The sequence below is a fragment of the Protopterus annectens genome, chromosome 7.part0 (assembly GCF_019279795.1).
Source record: "Protopterus annectens isolate FY-2018-M chromosome 7.part0, PAN1.0, whole genome shotgun sequence".
Taxonomy (NCBI): Eukaryota; Metazoa; Chordata; order Ceratodontiformes; family Protopteridae; genus Protopterus; species Protopterus annectens.
This window is the reverse complement of record NC_056739.1, coordinates 253,793,707-253,808,422: the sequence shown is the minus strand read 5'-3', so window position 1 is coordinate 253,808,422 and position 14,716 is coordinate 253,793,707. Positions and strand designations below refer to the sequence as shown.

At 38.5% G+C, this 14,716-nt stretch overlaps 1 protein-coding gene across 1 annotated transcript in view; it reads right to left on the bottom strand.

Annotated features, from left to right (window-relative positions):
- LOC122806379 (albumin-like) overlaps nt 1-14,716 on the bottom strand; it is a 211,177-nt gene that overhangs the window by 145,032 nt on the left and 51,429 nt on the right. The window contains exon 5 of the mRNA XM_044076733.1: nt 7,839-7,971. Within this exon, the coding sequence (XP_043932668.1) occupies nt 7,839-7,971 (133 nt within the window). The remainder of the gene's footprint in view (nt 1-7,838; nt 7,972-14,716) is intronic.

Below are 14,716 nucleotides of genomic sequence, written 5' to 3'. Positions count from 1 at the left end.
TGTAAAAGCTTCTTTCTTAGACTCTCCAACATCCCTACCCTGTACTATACCTCTAACGTCTCTCCATATCACATTACTCTTATCCCATTTACTTGTTATATCATTTCCCTTTCTTTCTCTATAATTTATACCTATTATGTCACCTAAGCCTTACTGAGAACACTTGCACCTTGAATATGGCAAGCCACTGAGTCTTACTTACCTTGTTTTTTCTGATTGTTTTCACAAAACATGGGGGGGGGGTAACTCTCCTCCACTTAGCCTTGATATGCATGCCTTTGCTTTTCCATCCACCCTATCCACATTAGAATCCACCCCATATAAATAGGTTTATGCTCTCATTGTCACCCTCCCAACCTAGATTCAGTAAACGGATAATAATACCTGTAGCATCATCATTCCGTAATCTAACTACATCTTTAAGATACACATCAACTCACTCACTGTATCTTTGCTTTTTCCCCACTTTAGTAATTCTTTCACACCAACCAAAAACTCGGTACAACATACTACCTCTTCTTAAACCCTGTATCTAGTCTACAGCCTTCTATTCTGTATATATACACATTAAGATTTATTGTTTTTTTCAGTAGTACCATAACTCCATCACCACTTTCTCCCAGCTCTTCCTAAATCCTAACTGAACCAATTATACAACTATACTACACCAGCTCTGTATAAAACCTATATCAGCAACCTGCTCTGTCTCTCTCCATTCCAAGTGAAACTTGCACAGTACTTCTCACTATTTTCTAACACTGTATTGCTGTCAGTCTGGACTTCTCCCTATAAATGCCTCACGTTCGTATAATGCTGGTAGAAGTTATACTAATACGTTATTTCTGCTTTCGCTGACAATACAGTACTTTGATTCTTCTTTGTAAATTGCATGAGCATACAGATTAAGGGGCAGATAGACTGTTTTTCACTTCAGACTCACCCCACTCTGCACTTATCTGTACTGTGACCACACTTAACCAAAAGCATGTCAGACAAGTACTTGAATCAGGTTATTAACCGATCCATGTTTCTGTCATCTCTGTAAGTGGCAGCTAGACTCCGGGCTTATTACTCATCACCAAATGTCTGTGTGTCAGGCTGTGCCATTCTGTATTCTAACATCACTGGTAGCATTTAGGCTGAGCTTTTACTCTACCATCTCCACCTCCATACTGTAGTATTCCTGTCACTTTTCTTTCATAGGGCAGCTTTCCATAGTCTAACAGTCAGATAGACAGTGCTTCTCATTAATCTCCTTCAAACTTTTCAAAAATGCTAAATCCTGATAGGCTGATTCATAGTACTGCTTCACCACAGTCTAAAATATGACATGTACCCTCTGCTTTTTCCATTCAACATGCACCATAATAAAAAAAAACCCTTCCCCTTTTTATTCATACAGTGTGTAAGGCAGATAGACTGTACAAAATATCCCTTTACTTGTATATATTTCCCTATTTATATTACTCCCTTTTACCCCCTCTACAATGTACTACCACCCTCGAATTCAAAGAATCCTCCCTCCATTCACAACTGCTGATAATGTGCACATCTCTTTCAGGCTTGGTGCATGCATGTCCTTATTTTAAGACAAGGAGCTGTGTGCTCATTCCTTGGTATGCTTCATTATGCCAATCTGAATACAACTTCTGCTTTATCTTACACAGTATATATAACATATTAAGCTTTTTGCTGAGAGAATAATTTGGAATTGTGGAAAACACTGTAAAACAAGAAGTACAGTTCTTGAGTCAAATTATGATGGTGAGGAATAATACTGTTTCTTGTCTGTATGTGTACTGGAACAGTGTACATATGCAGTACACTTATTGTATAGTAGATTTTATGAGTTCGACATTGTAAAGCTTTATCATTTTGACATTTCAGGATTTTGCATTCAGTTTTTTGACTTTCACTATATCTCTATTCAATAAGTGGTCATGTGCCCTATACGTGTACCTGTATATGTATATATATCACTGTCTCTCTCTTCCTCTCTCTCTCTATATATATATATATATATATATATATATATATATATAAAATACATATATATACATATATATATATATATATATATATATATATATATATATATATATATATGTTTAATGAGGACTATGCATCATTTCAATACTATTTCAAGTCAGTATGTAGTGGATATGGCATATGTGAGTTTCCGTGAACTGAATGGATATTTGAGGATTTATTATATATGTATCAACTAATGAAGAAGACTTAAATGGATGGCAACAGGTGAGTCTTACTTCTGCTATGGCTGCATACAGGGTGTTCCAAAATGTATTATTCAAACCAGCAAAGCTGACATATTACAATGTAAAGTAAGCAGTGTCTGTAATGTGCAATATGCAAAAGGAACATTGGTTGCATTTATATTCCATAATATAGTCTTTAGTATCACTGATTTAAATGAATGCCATAGGAGTCCAAAGTCAGTATGCTTTTCTATTAGTGCAAATAGGGAGAACAGTTTTAATAAATTATAACTTTTTGTTCCTGTGCATATCGTGTGATTATGTTTCCTGTAAACATAATCCTCTGGATTCACAAAGCTCACTACAGCAATAAGGCTATTCATGCATGGAGTGGTTCATGTCCGTTTAGGATAGCAGCTCACCTTGCATATGCATGAAGGCATGCTGCTATCTAAACTAAATGGACATGAACCAGGAGCAAGCGCAGGGGGCATGTGTCAGCAGTGCCTACACATGAAACATGCCTCCTTCACTCTGAAAGTGCCGTATGGCACTTGCTGACACAGATGAGTGTCACTCTATACAATATTAGAGACTGGCTCTAATAGTATATAGTAAATGGGTGTCTGCAGACACTCACATGTAAATAGTTAACATTTCAGTGTTTTTGGATACTGAAAAAAAAATAAAAAACACAAACACCTAGAATGCAGCAGCCTTCAAGTGCACACCCCCAAATGTATGCACTCTTGCACTACATGCGTGGAAGCAGTAGGGCAAGAGGAAAGGAACAGAAATAAAAAAAAATGTAAAAGTTTTTGTTTTCATCAAATAAGTCTGAAATTTAAGTGATGCACAGCTTGTGTGCAAGGCACATTGCTATGCTTAGCCTGGCTGAAATCCTGAAAATCATAGACAAGTGCTACTGTGATAGAAAATGTCATTAAACTGCTGTAGCATAGTGGTACTGCCATGGTATAGCATGTAGAACATGCTTGGTTTGAATCTCCCTCTGCAAAATTATTTAAACTTTTAAGGAATTTGAATGATAGATGTCAATCATATGGCTCACGTATAGCACAGTAGGGATGGGAATATGTAAAATATAAATGTAAAAAATAATTTATAAATTTAATGAACAAAAAATAGATTTAAGCAATGCTTTCCTAGTGTAATCATTGCTTACCTGCTTTCAGCTCTGCCTTGCTGGTGTAAGCATTGCTATGCGGATTTGCATGGAGCTAAGCATAGTGCAGCATATTAAAACTGGCCAAGCAGGAAAACTGCCCTATTTAAACTGCACAGCCGGGAATACAGTCATAACCATTTGGGAATGTACACAGCAGGACCAAAATGTCTGGCATTGGTAAAGGTGTGCGCTTCCGAGCACAATGTTGAGGCATCCAGGAGTCCAGGGTCATGGTTGGGCTCCTAGTTAAAAACCATGATGGCAGGCTGCTGCAGGGCCAGTACCAGGGCTTGCAGTACAAAGCAGAGGCCTGGGACAAGCTTACACATGATCTCACCAGTGCCACTGCATATCCCAGACTGGTGAGCAGGTACGTCATCACCATAATGACCTGAAGTGGAGAAGGGGTGCACTCATGGACCAGTGATCCAAGAAGCCCAAGTGCAGGATGTCCTACCTGTCTGTAAGTGTGCAGTCTTATATAGCTCTAACTAAGTATGAAAAAAGTTCAACTTGTAGTAAAAGTAGTCTTAAAACGTACTGGAGCACAGCACTGTTGCACCTGTATTCCTGCAATTTGGTAGAAGTTCCAGCTAGGTGGAAATTAAACAACATATTGAAAAGGTATGTCATGCATTGAAGTGGGTTAGAATGGGACTAATAATGGTTCACTTTGGCAAACTATATGCACACATCTATGAGACATATACGATATGTGTGTGTCTTCTTTGGTGATACACAATGCAATTACACAAAGTAAGCTGTACACCTTTGTGTAAAGATGAAGGAAACATGAAAACAGGAGGGCATGCACTTCGCAGAGGTTTGTACATATGGCCATCTTACCCAGTCCTGCATTTCTCTCATCATTTATGTGTCATTTATGTTGTTATAAAATGTACCAATGTGGAAAGGAAAATTAACTCAAAATACCTCCATGGAGATTATCCAGGAGTTTGTATTTCACAATTTGAGACTCATTTTTATTTTATTTTTCATTTGTTTTCCTGGGTAGTGCATTAGTCACAGCTGACCATGTGCAGGTACTGCTCAAATGAAATAATTTACAAAGGAAAAAAAGGGAAAAAGTAGAACATAAGGACAGTAAACAATACACATCAACACCATAACAGAACGTGACAATATGTGACAAAAAATGTACAGTAGTAATTAATACATATGGCAACAATTATGAAAGAAATGTACATTTTACATGATCATATTTCATGTTTACATTGTGGTGGAAGTTCTGCAGTGTAACAAGAGTCCGGGTGAGTGGGGGGGGGGGGGAGGTTGAGATAGAAATGAGAGGATGAGAGGCGCGAGTAGTTGAGGATGGAGTCTGAGAGGCCCTTAGGTAATGTAGCCTGCTGTGTGCCAAGTGCAGTTTGATTGGGTGTGGATGATTTTTATAAGTTCAGCTCTGTAGGTGTGGAAGGAGGATTGTAGTTTCTTGTGTGTGTGTGTGTGTGTGTGGGGGGGGTCCTGTAATTTAGGAGCTAAGCTGTTGAAAGACTGTTTTATGTAGCATAGCCTGTTTTTGAAATCCAGTTAGGATTATTGTAATTGCTCATCTTTAAAAACACATATAACCTAAACTACATCACTCACAATGAGAAGGTAGCATACAAAGTGTCTTATTAACCAAATAATTTGAATTGTTTAAGACAGTGGTCAAAAATTAAAAAAATGTCTGCGCTCTTTCCATCTTTTCAGTAATTTTAATATTATAGATTCATAAGTCTGCACAATATTCATGTATGTGGCTTGGGTATTGTCAAGTAAAGAGATAAAACTTCTAGATGCCTAGATGACATACTGCATGAAACATTCTTTTTGAAAATAAGACACTGTCTGACCATCTAATTAGAAATTACCTTAAAACTCAAGTTTTTTTTTTTTGTCTTTAGTACCACAACAATCTCACATAATTCACAGTTAGTGTAAGCTGATTATTCATGCAGTCCATTGTATCTGAAAACAATATAATGCAAAACTTACATTGCTTGGTGTTAAGAGAGATACAGTTCACAGATGCCCAGGAGAATATGGAGTCTAACATACTTTGCATTTTTAAGAATATCTGCACTAGTTAACACTGTGTGTACCTTGGCTTCACCTTTCCACTTACCAACCCAGACATCGTCCTCACTGGGAAAGGTGGACATCTAAATATTAAAAACAAATGACCATGGCACTGACCCTGGGGTACACCACTTTTTCAGTAATTTTATTAAAGAAATGAATTCCTTACCTTACTCTACAAGTGTGGTTAGATGGCTAAACACTCATCCATCTGACTAGAAAGCTGCTCACATTTTAAGTGGATATGGATAATGAGGGAAATATGTCAAATGCTTTCACAAGATCAAGATAAATCACATCAACCAGTATCTGAGTCAGTCAATCACATTTTCTGGAATCCAGTAATCAGTATCATTTTTCAGAATGTCTCAAAAATTGATTATGTTGGTTATTAATGAAAAGTCAGAAGAAAAAAATGAAAAATATGATGGAATAAAATTGGACAATACTCAGCAGGCTTTTACAAATATTGTTTAAAGGTCAGGCTTAATGGAGTCTGCATGATTAGGAACTGGGGCCAGAGTTGCAGATCTGCAGACAGTGAGTACATAACCAGATAAATTGAGCTGATGTGAATAAATGGCACAAGCAACTACATCATTACTGGTTTTACATAAATAATTGCCATTTAGGCCACCTGGTCCAGGAGCAGCATTTGTTCTACACTTACTAATGGCCAGCTTCATATATTCCTCAGGTGTAGATAGCAACTTGTGTTGATCTACAAAACAGTACTTCATAATGGATGCAGCCTTGCAACTGTGATTTCTAGTATTACTGAACTGCACAGCTGGAAATAAAGTCCACTGAAGTATTTCACACAACAGTACAGCAGCTGAAAATGGTAATAGCGGCAGGAGTTTTTATTTGGGGGAATCTGTTTTCAGTTCTGATGGTTCTGCATTATGTGTTTGCCCACATATTTAATAGCTATGCATTTATATCTGTATACATATATTTTTTATTTATTATCTAGGTAAGTGAACGGGTCCTCAGGTCACTTTTGTTGTAATAAAATCATCCAAAAAGTACATTCAGTAATATAATTAGAATAACAAAGCTCATAATATTACATAAAAATGAATTTATTTTACACTCATGCATTTATTCATATATTCATTCATTAATTCATTCTCTGATAACCCACTTTATCAAATTCAGGGTCTCAGGGGAGCAGGGCCTTATTGTATTACTCAGTGAGTGCAGGGCAGATAAATTAATCCCAAACAAGGCACTAGCCTATTACTGTAAGTAGACACACTAATTCACACATAGCATAGCAGCCATTTCACCTACAACACACTTTTTCGGACATGATTGAAAACTGCTACACCCACTGAAAATCCATGCAGGCACATGGGGAACTGCAGAGTCTATATGGAAAACTATCTAGTTGAGAAACAAACCAAAAAAAAAAAACAAATATTGTGAGGTAAAAATGTTAACCACTGTGACTTCTTATATATGGAAAAAGACTAATACTGTACAGACATTTAATAGCAGAGAAGTCAACTCAATTGCTTTGTTACACTTAAGACAAAATGGAAAACAGGAAACTTGAATGAATTTGTTTTCTTGGGAATGTGCAATAGCAGTTCCTTCATACATTATCCCTAGTGCATTGTATTTCTAGCTCCATGCATGTAGCAGTGAATGTGTATGTTTGTGTGTATTTATTTACTAGCTTGTTTATTTCCCTACTGTGTTTAGCTCAAGTTCAGCATTAGTGTTTTGTCCCTTACAGATCCAAAATCTGGAATAGCCTACTGAAGCACATCAAAAGGCACTTCATACTGCACAAATATGCATCAGAAATAAATTCTATTCTGTACAGATTAAAAATCAAGATATAGGCCTAGATATAAATGCCAAAAAATGAAACATAAGTTGCCCAATTAAAACGCAGTTGCATCTGTGTGAAAATCTGATATATAAAAGTAAAAAATTAAAGCACATTTAGGGCAAAACTACTGAAACTATGCCACCATAAACCTGTTAGTATATTGGCTTGAACCACATTTCCAACTACTTTCCAATTAGATACAAAGTGAGACTAAAACAGGCTGTACTAAAAAAAACTAATACAGAACTGTGACTGAATGATGGTATCTTGCACTCTTTGTGAGAAGTCATGTAAGACAACTCTAGTAATTATAACGCACACCATTACTGATAGCATGACAACAGAGCTCAAGGAAATTAAGGCATTTTAAAAGAAAAATCATTAAATGGTCGTGTTTTACCCAGGTACATACTTGATTATTTACAAGGCTTTAGTGAAATATTTTACCATTAGTTCTGAGCCCCCCCCCCCCCAAAAAAAAAAAAAAAAAAGATAGTAGGCTTACCTTGCTTTGAAAACATTCTTTCAGAGTTTCATTTGTGCAGCAGGTTTCAAGAATGTTGCCATATCCTGAAGTTATTATCATACTGTTAGTGGCAGGATCTCTTGGGAATCGTTTTGCTGATTCACAGATAAGACTGCCAAGCAAAACAGGAAATAAGTATTAGTGTGATATCACCTTAGTGATACAAATAGCTCCCATCCTCTATTCAACACAATGATAGTTGGTTTAGGTCATGTGTCTTTGGCACAAACGTGAGTGCTATAGAAAAAGTATCCTTTCTCCTTTTGTTTAATGTAAAATAAGCAATCCATATATACTTATCAATTTGATAGTGCTGGTGAATTCCTTTTTGTCTGTGCCTGCTAATACCAAAGTGATGAATGCCCATTGCATCACTAAACAGACTTCTGATCACAGTAGTAGTCTGTTGTTCACATGAAAAGATTACTAAGCAGACCTTACAGGCCTGACATTTCTTTTTTTGTAATTAACCACCCATTACCTAAACCAGCTATCACTCCAGCTACCCCTCTGCTAGCATTGTGACATTGTAATTCTACAAGCTGACCAGTCCAACAATGCTGCATAATAAAAGAGGGACAATTATTGTGTTTTCATTTTCTCTTTTTTTAATCTTTTTCAAAAATAGTACTTCTACTAGATTTATTACTGATTTATTATCAAACTGTAGACTTTATACTGGCTGCTGCCCTAAGCTTGTTTGCGTTTGAACTGAAGAAAACCTTAATCAGTTTCTTTGATGAAATTTAATACACTCCACTGTGCTCTCTAATGCCTGTCAACCTTCACAGAAGAAAATCAGGGATGAAGCTCCTTAAAATCACCTTTCTTGCACAATTTGCTGGTAATTGATGCAGGACCTTGTCTCCTCTCGTTGGAGTAGTCTCTAGCTCATAAGATCACTATTTACTTCAGTATAAGGGGTCAGGCAGTCTGGTTTGTGTACTTAAGAGTTGGTACCTTTACCTCCCAATGGGTGTGGCTTGAGCCTTTGAAAAAATGAAGTTATCACCTTACAGTTCTAACAAATACTCACTGACAGAGGTCAAATGTCAACACTGTTGTGTTTGCCATCATGTATGCTTCAAGACAAAATATTCTGATACCTTGTATGTAGCATGGTTTTGAAATTATTAATGCAAACATGATCAAGCAATGTTTTACTCCTCAAGGCACAGTAGGAGGTAACTGCAGAAATTACTGGAGACGCACTCAGCTGTAGTGTTTGTGTTTCAAATGCCAAAGGCTGTCTGCTCACCCTGTCAGCATGCCATCTTCTATATGTTTAACACACTGAAAAAAAAATGAGGTTTGGCTACAAACCAAGTTGTCCCGGGACATCTTCAAGAGAGGTTAAATTGATATATTAATGGGAGTTAAGTGGGTTGGGGAGGTGAAAGGGTTAAATGGAGGTAGGGATGATTGGGAGGAAATGAGGTAAGGGTGGGGAGGGGCTTAAGGGGCTTAGACAAGTGTAGCTGGGTAAGTAATCACATTTTGGTGTGAACTTGCTAAGACAAGGTACGCCCATGACGACCTGGGTAGTGTTGGGAGGTAGGCCTTGGAAAGTATGTGGTAAGTTGGTAGATTAGCCATATGGCTAAAAGGGTGTTTTTGTTTTTTTCTATTTTTGGTCTGTCAGGGGTTACCTTGGGGCTTGGGGGGACTTTGGTCGGACTGAGCCAATTTGTTAATTTGATGTTGGTTGTGTGTTTGCTTGGAGGGAGTTGGTTTGTTACTTGTCCAGGGTTATTTGCTAGGCTTGGTGGCATTGGAATTGTTTTTCATTTGTTGGTGGTGGCGGGTTGTTCTGAGAGGATTGGTGGTGTTTATCTTGTTGGAGCATGCGAGGTTGACTGCGAGCTTGGAGGGTTAAAGCAGTGACTTGCATGGGTTGTCTCAGTTTCCTTATTGGGCTGGACTGCTGGCCTGGGCATTCCGGCTCTTGTTGTTGTTTTTCATCCCTGTACAGCAGCAGGGATGTTGAATATTGGTTTGCAGGTTATGGCTTTTTTGTGGGTTGACCATTGTTCGTTTCATGCTGTGTGGCTGCATGGCAGTAATTCCTTGCGGAATTGGCAGAGTGGAGCAGCATGGTCGTGGGGGTGACAGGGAGCCAGGCACCACTCTTGTCCATTTGTGATGAGGGATAGTTTCTTGAGGGCTGGTTCAGTGTGGTTGTGGCATGCTTCTCCCCTCACTAGTGTGGTCATTGACAGGCTTCTCCCCTTGCTGGCCACAAGGGAAAAAAGAAAAAAAAAAAAGAAAAGGGGGGGATCCATATGGTTGTGGCGGGATTCTCCCTTCATTAGCAGCAAAAAAAAAAGGAAGAAGAGGAAAAAATTAAGTGCTTGCTCTGGGTCTTGGTTTTCCACATGCGGGGCAGAGTGGATCCGGAGCTCTTGTGCTTTCAGAAAGACTTTTATTGGGGTGTTTCAACTTCAGAGGTTTGGTTGGTTGCTTGTCCTTTGGTTGCTTGCCAGGTTGGTGGTTCCCCTGGGTTGTTCAGAGAGAGAGAGAGAAAGAGAGAGTGAGCGGTCGTTGGGTGTGGTGCTGTGGGGAAGCTGTGCTGGTGGCTGGGGGTTTGGTTGCCGTTTGCTTTCCTGTGATGTGTTTTGGTCGGCCAAAGTTCAGGCTGGCTTTTCGCGGGCTTGGGGGAGTGTGGATGGTATTGGCCACTGTGCATGTGCAGAGGACTGGCGGTATTCTTCGCTTCAGAAAAGAAAAAAGAAAAAAAAGGAACACATGGGCCCGTATTGGGTACATATTATTTATGCTGATAGCCTGTTTCAGAATTAAACCTGAATCAGTTACATATCCAGGAAATCAAAATAAAATGTAAAACATGGAAACAAATATCACACTAAAAATATTAGGCACTTGTTTCTGCTTAAAAGACAGACATATTTTTCTTTTTGCATCCACAATAACAGTATATATATTTGCATACCCTCTATAGCAGCTCAGTTCTAAATTGTTAACCATTACACAAAAGTGCTATTTCACTACTACAGCACATGCAGAAATGTTAGCTGAATCTAGCCACAGATTTTCGTATATTTGCTACAGATTTGGTGTTTTATTATAGCTGGAAATGTGTATTCCATCCCTTTTTTCTTCATGTCTTAATTTAATAGCATTTTTTTGTTTGTTTATTTAACAAAGCTCTAAATAGTGGTTCTTGAAAGTACAGAAAAAACAGCAAGTGTATCAAAGAAGTCAGCTGGATATTTAATATAATTCCCTTTGACTCTACCTTAAGGGGGATTTCAGTGGTTAAAATTATTTTGTTTTATTGTTTTTGACTGGGCAGAGTAAACTGATCACAGGTATAGGAATTTGTCAGAGATTCTGCTGCTCTGCATGGAGTCCATTCTTTTTACAATTTGGGTGTTCAAGTAGTGTGGGAGCTGATTTTTGTGCTAGACTGTGGGGCAAGTTAGGAAGAGGTAGGTGGGGGGGCCAAGGTAAACTGTTGGGGTGGTTTATGGAGAGTGTAGTGATACCACAGGAGGAGTAGAGTCACAACATTCATAGGAGCACAGGAACTTATTAGGCTAAAGCCCTATGGCTCATGCAAGCCAACTGAATTCAACTTTTGCTTTCAGGTGGTTGGAACCTTGGGGTGATTATAGTTACTCATCCAGTTGTTTAAACCGTATTCGGGGAAGGGCCAATGACATGTTTTTGTTTGACAGGATGCCAAAGTTTGTTCCTAATGTGTGGTATCTTTGGGGTGACAAAGTTGTCCCTTGAGTAGGTAGTGTTAAGGTCACATAACAGATTAAGGTTTTACAGAGTAGCACAAGAATCATCTCACTTGTGGTTTGGAGCGAATTCTGTAGGTAGGGTTTTTAGGAAGCATGGTAGGTAGGTGGCTGTTTTGGTGTAATTTTAGAAATGGGGTGCATTGTTTACATGGCAGCTAGAAGATTTAAGGGAAGCTTGGTTGCAGGATAGGGCAGCTGTATGCCAGGTTTGAATTCCTTACTAGAGGTATAGGTAACACAAGGAAAGAGAACCTTCAAGGGAAAGACCAGGGACAAGCAGTGGTTAAGGACAGTTAGTAGTTTGAGTGTTCTAACTAGGACGGTTGCTAGAAAGAACTTAGTGGGGGATTTGAGGTTCTGAGTGGGGTGGCTTGGGTGCTAGTCCTGATTGCCATTTGGTAATGAGTGACTTGGGGATGTTTAAGGTTGGGCACGTAGAGTACTTCATTGCTGGGCATAGGCGGGTTTTCAGGAACTAGGTCAAGGGGTTCTGGTTTTTGGCACTTAGTGTTAGGTCATTAAAGTTTTGGAGTTAGATGATTCCCTGCAGTAATCGGTTCACTGCACATCCAGAGCTGTGTAGTTTGGTGGGCTAATGTGACATGCTATAATTGACACTGTCCTGGACTCGAGACTTGCCAAGAGTTTTTCTTGATTGGGTGCAGATTTGTGTTCAAGGGGTTATAGTTTTGGTGGCATTTTGTTATGGTTAAAGGTTGTAATTCCGGAAAGGTTGAGCCTGGTTAGTGGCTTGAAGGAAGCGGACTAAAAGGGAATGTATTCTCTTGGAGTAGATGTTCCAGTGGTACAGTGGGGTCATGGGTAATCCTACTTTAGTTTCATTATGGTGTGTTTCAGTGCTAGTATGTCAAGGCTTGGGGTGATGATGGGGTTCTAATGTACTTTACAGAGGATGGGTACACCGAATGATGTTTGGCTTAACCCTTCCCTTTATGAGAGGTAGTTGGTTGAACAAGTTTGGGTAGAAGGGAGGGGGAACAGCCTGGTCAGGCTGGTTGGAGGAAAAGAGGGACAGGCTTGCCCTCTTCTGTTCCCCCTTTGGTGTCTGAAGGTTCATTTCAAGGAGTTGGGGGGAAAGGAAATGAACAGCTGGAGGAGGTTTGCTGAATATATAGGCAAGCGGAGATAAGGACTCCGCTTATTTGGTTGGAAGATGATTCAATGAATGGTGTATGAAGTGAGATGGGGACACTACTTCATAATTAAAGTAAGCAAGTAAATGTATGGATGCGGCTTACTGGGTCAGGATGAGTAAGGTCATGTTGTTCTGAATTATTTGGTTAGATGGGTAATTCAATAAATGGCATATGAAGTGAATCCTGGGCGCTGCTTCATAATAAAGTGAGTAGAGGTATGGATGCTGCTTACTGGGCAGAATAAGTAGGTACACTGTCCTGATTAACATTACAAGGATGTTTATGCTGTGTTTAGAATCAACTTTACTATGCCCAGTTGTAATTAATAAATTTGATGATCAAAGCTATGTTATGGAAGTTTTAATAAAGGTCGTAAAATGTCATTCGGTGTGATGTGTTTATTGAAGGGGAATGGGACAATTTTTTTCTGCATACTTCATCTGTGAACCACTTTTTAATTCACTGCTGACAGTTTTAAATCCAACTGCCACTGATCATCTAAGACCTGAATAATTAGCAGAACACAGCTAATGTGCTTGATTACTAAATTAGCAGAGCTTCAGGTAACTTAGAGAAATAAAATAAATATTAAAAACTAAATATACCTCACAGACATGATCCTATCCCTTGTACTCACTGATACCATTTGTGTTCGAAGAATCTCAAAGCAGTTCTCTAATGCTGTTATTCATTAACTTCCCCGATAAATTTAGTGCATGAAACCACAACATTCTTGATCTTTCATTTCATGGTGTAGATTTGACTGAAATAATAGTTATTTTGATAAGAAGACATGTTCTTCATTTTCCACTTTTCTTGTCTTCAGAAACACACTTACAACCCTGTGAACCCTAGACTTTTGATAAATGTTATCATGTATAGAAACTTATATAGATGCATGCACACATCATCTGTTTTAAAATGTGAACAGAATAGCATTTTTAAGGGTACTGAGTGTTTGCTCAAAGAGGAGGGAAGTACTGATTAGTGCAGTTTTTCATATTTGCTATTATTATTAATACACGTTTCAAAGCTGGTCTTTAATGTGTATTTGCCTTCCAAGGAGAAAGTCTCAAAGAGAGAGTGCCTTTTCTGGCCCAGAAAAAAGAAACAATATCTCACTGTCTCTCTCTCTCTCTCTCTCTTTCAGGTGCTTGTATGATACCAAGAAAAGGGAAGAGCTTTTGAAGTTTATCTTATTTAATTAGTTAGCCAAACCCATCACTCCCCTTAATTAGGAATCTAGGAAATACCTCCCTCCCTCCAGCAGAAAAAGGTGTTAATTAATGATACTGTGGAGAGAACATTATACTCTGTTACAGGATGAACAAGTCAGGTATACAGTGGAAGGACTGACCACCTTGGAGTTCATATTATACCATGATCCCCCCAAAACATGCACGCTGATTGGCCAGCGTGCCCGTTGTAAATCGAGTTATACTAATGGAAAAAGGTCCGGTCGCCCTCATAAAATCTGTGTTTTTTGGACAAACCACTGAGGACTGAAGTCACTAAATAATGACATACATTTGAGTTTCATCATTGGCATCCCTCAGAAAATGCAGATGAACAGACACTCTGTTATTCCAGCTAGTTTTGCATGTTTATTGAAGGAAGGGACACCTTATTTCTGTATACAGCAGGCAGAAAAAAATATTTTGTTCAACAGCTGTCATTTTCTGGTCAGTACAGTTAAATTGTATTCCCTAGAATGAGATCTGAACTTAACAGCTTTAGCAGAGGGTGCTTAAAATGTAACTCTGGATCTCGCACCACTTTACTGTATAACTGGTTTGTCTTTTTCTCAGTATTGGAGTGTAATCACCATGCTTTTTGCACTACAATAATATAAATTATAGTATAATTGTTGCCTTGATGGAGTCAAAAGCATGTATTTATTTTCTAGCCAGGTAAGTCTTATATGCCCAAG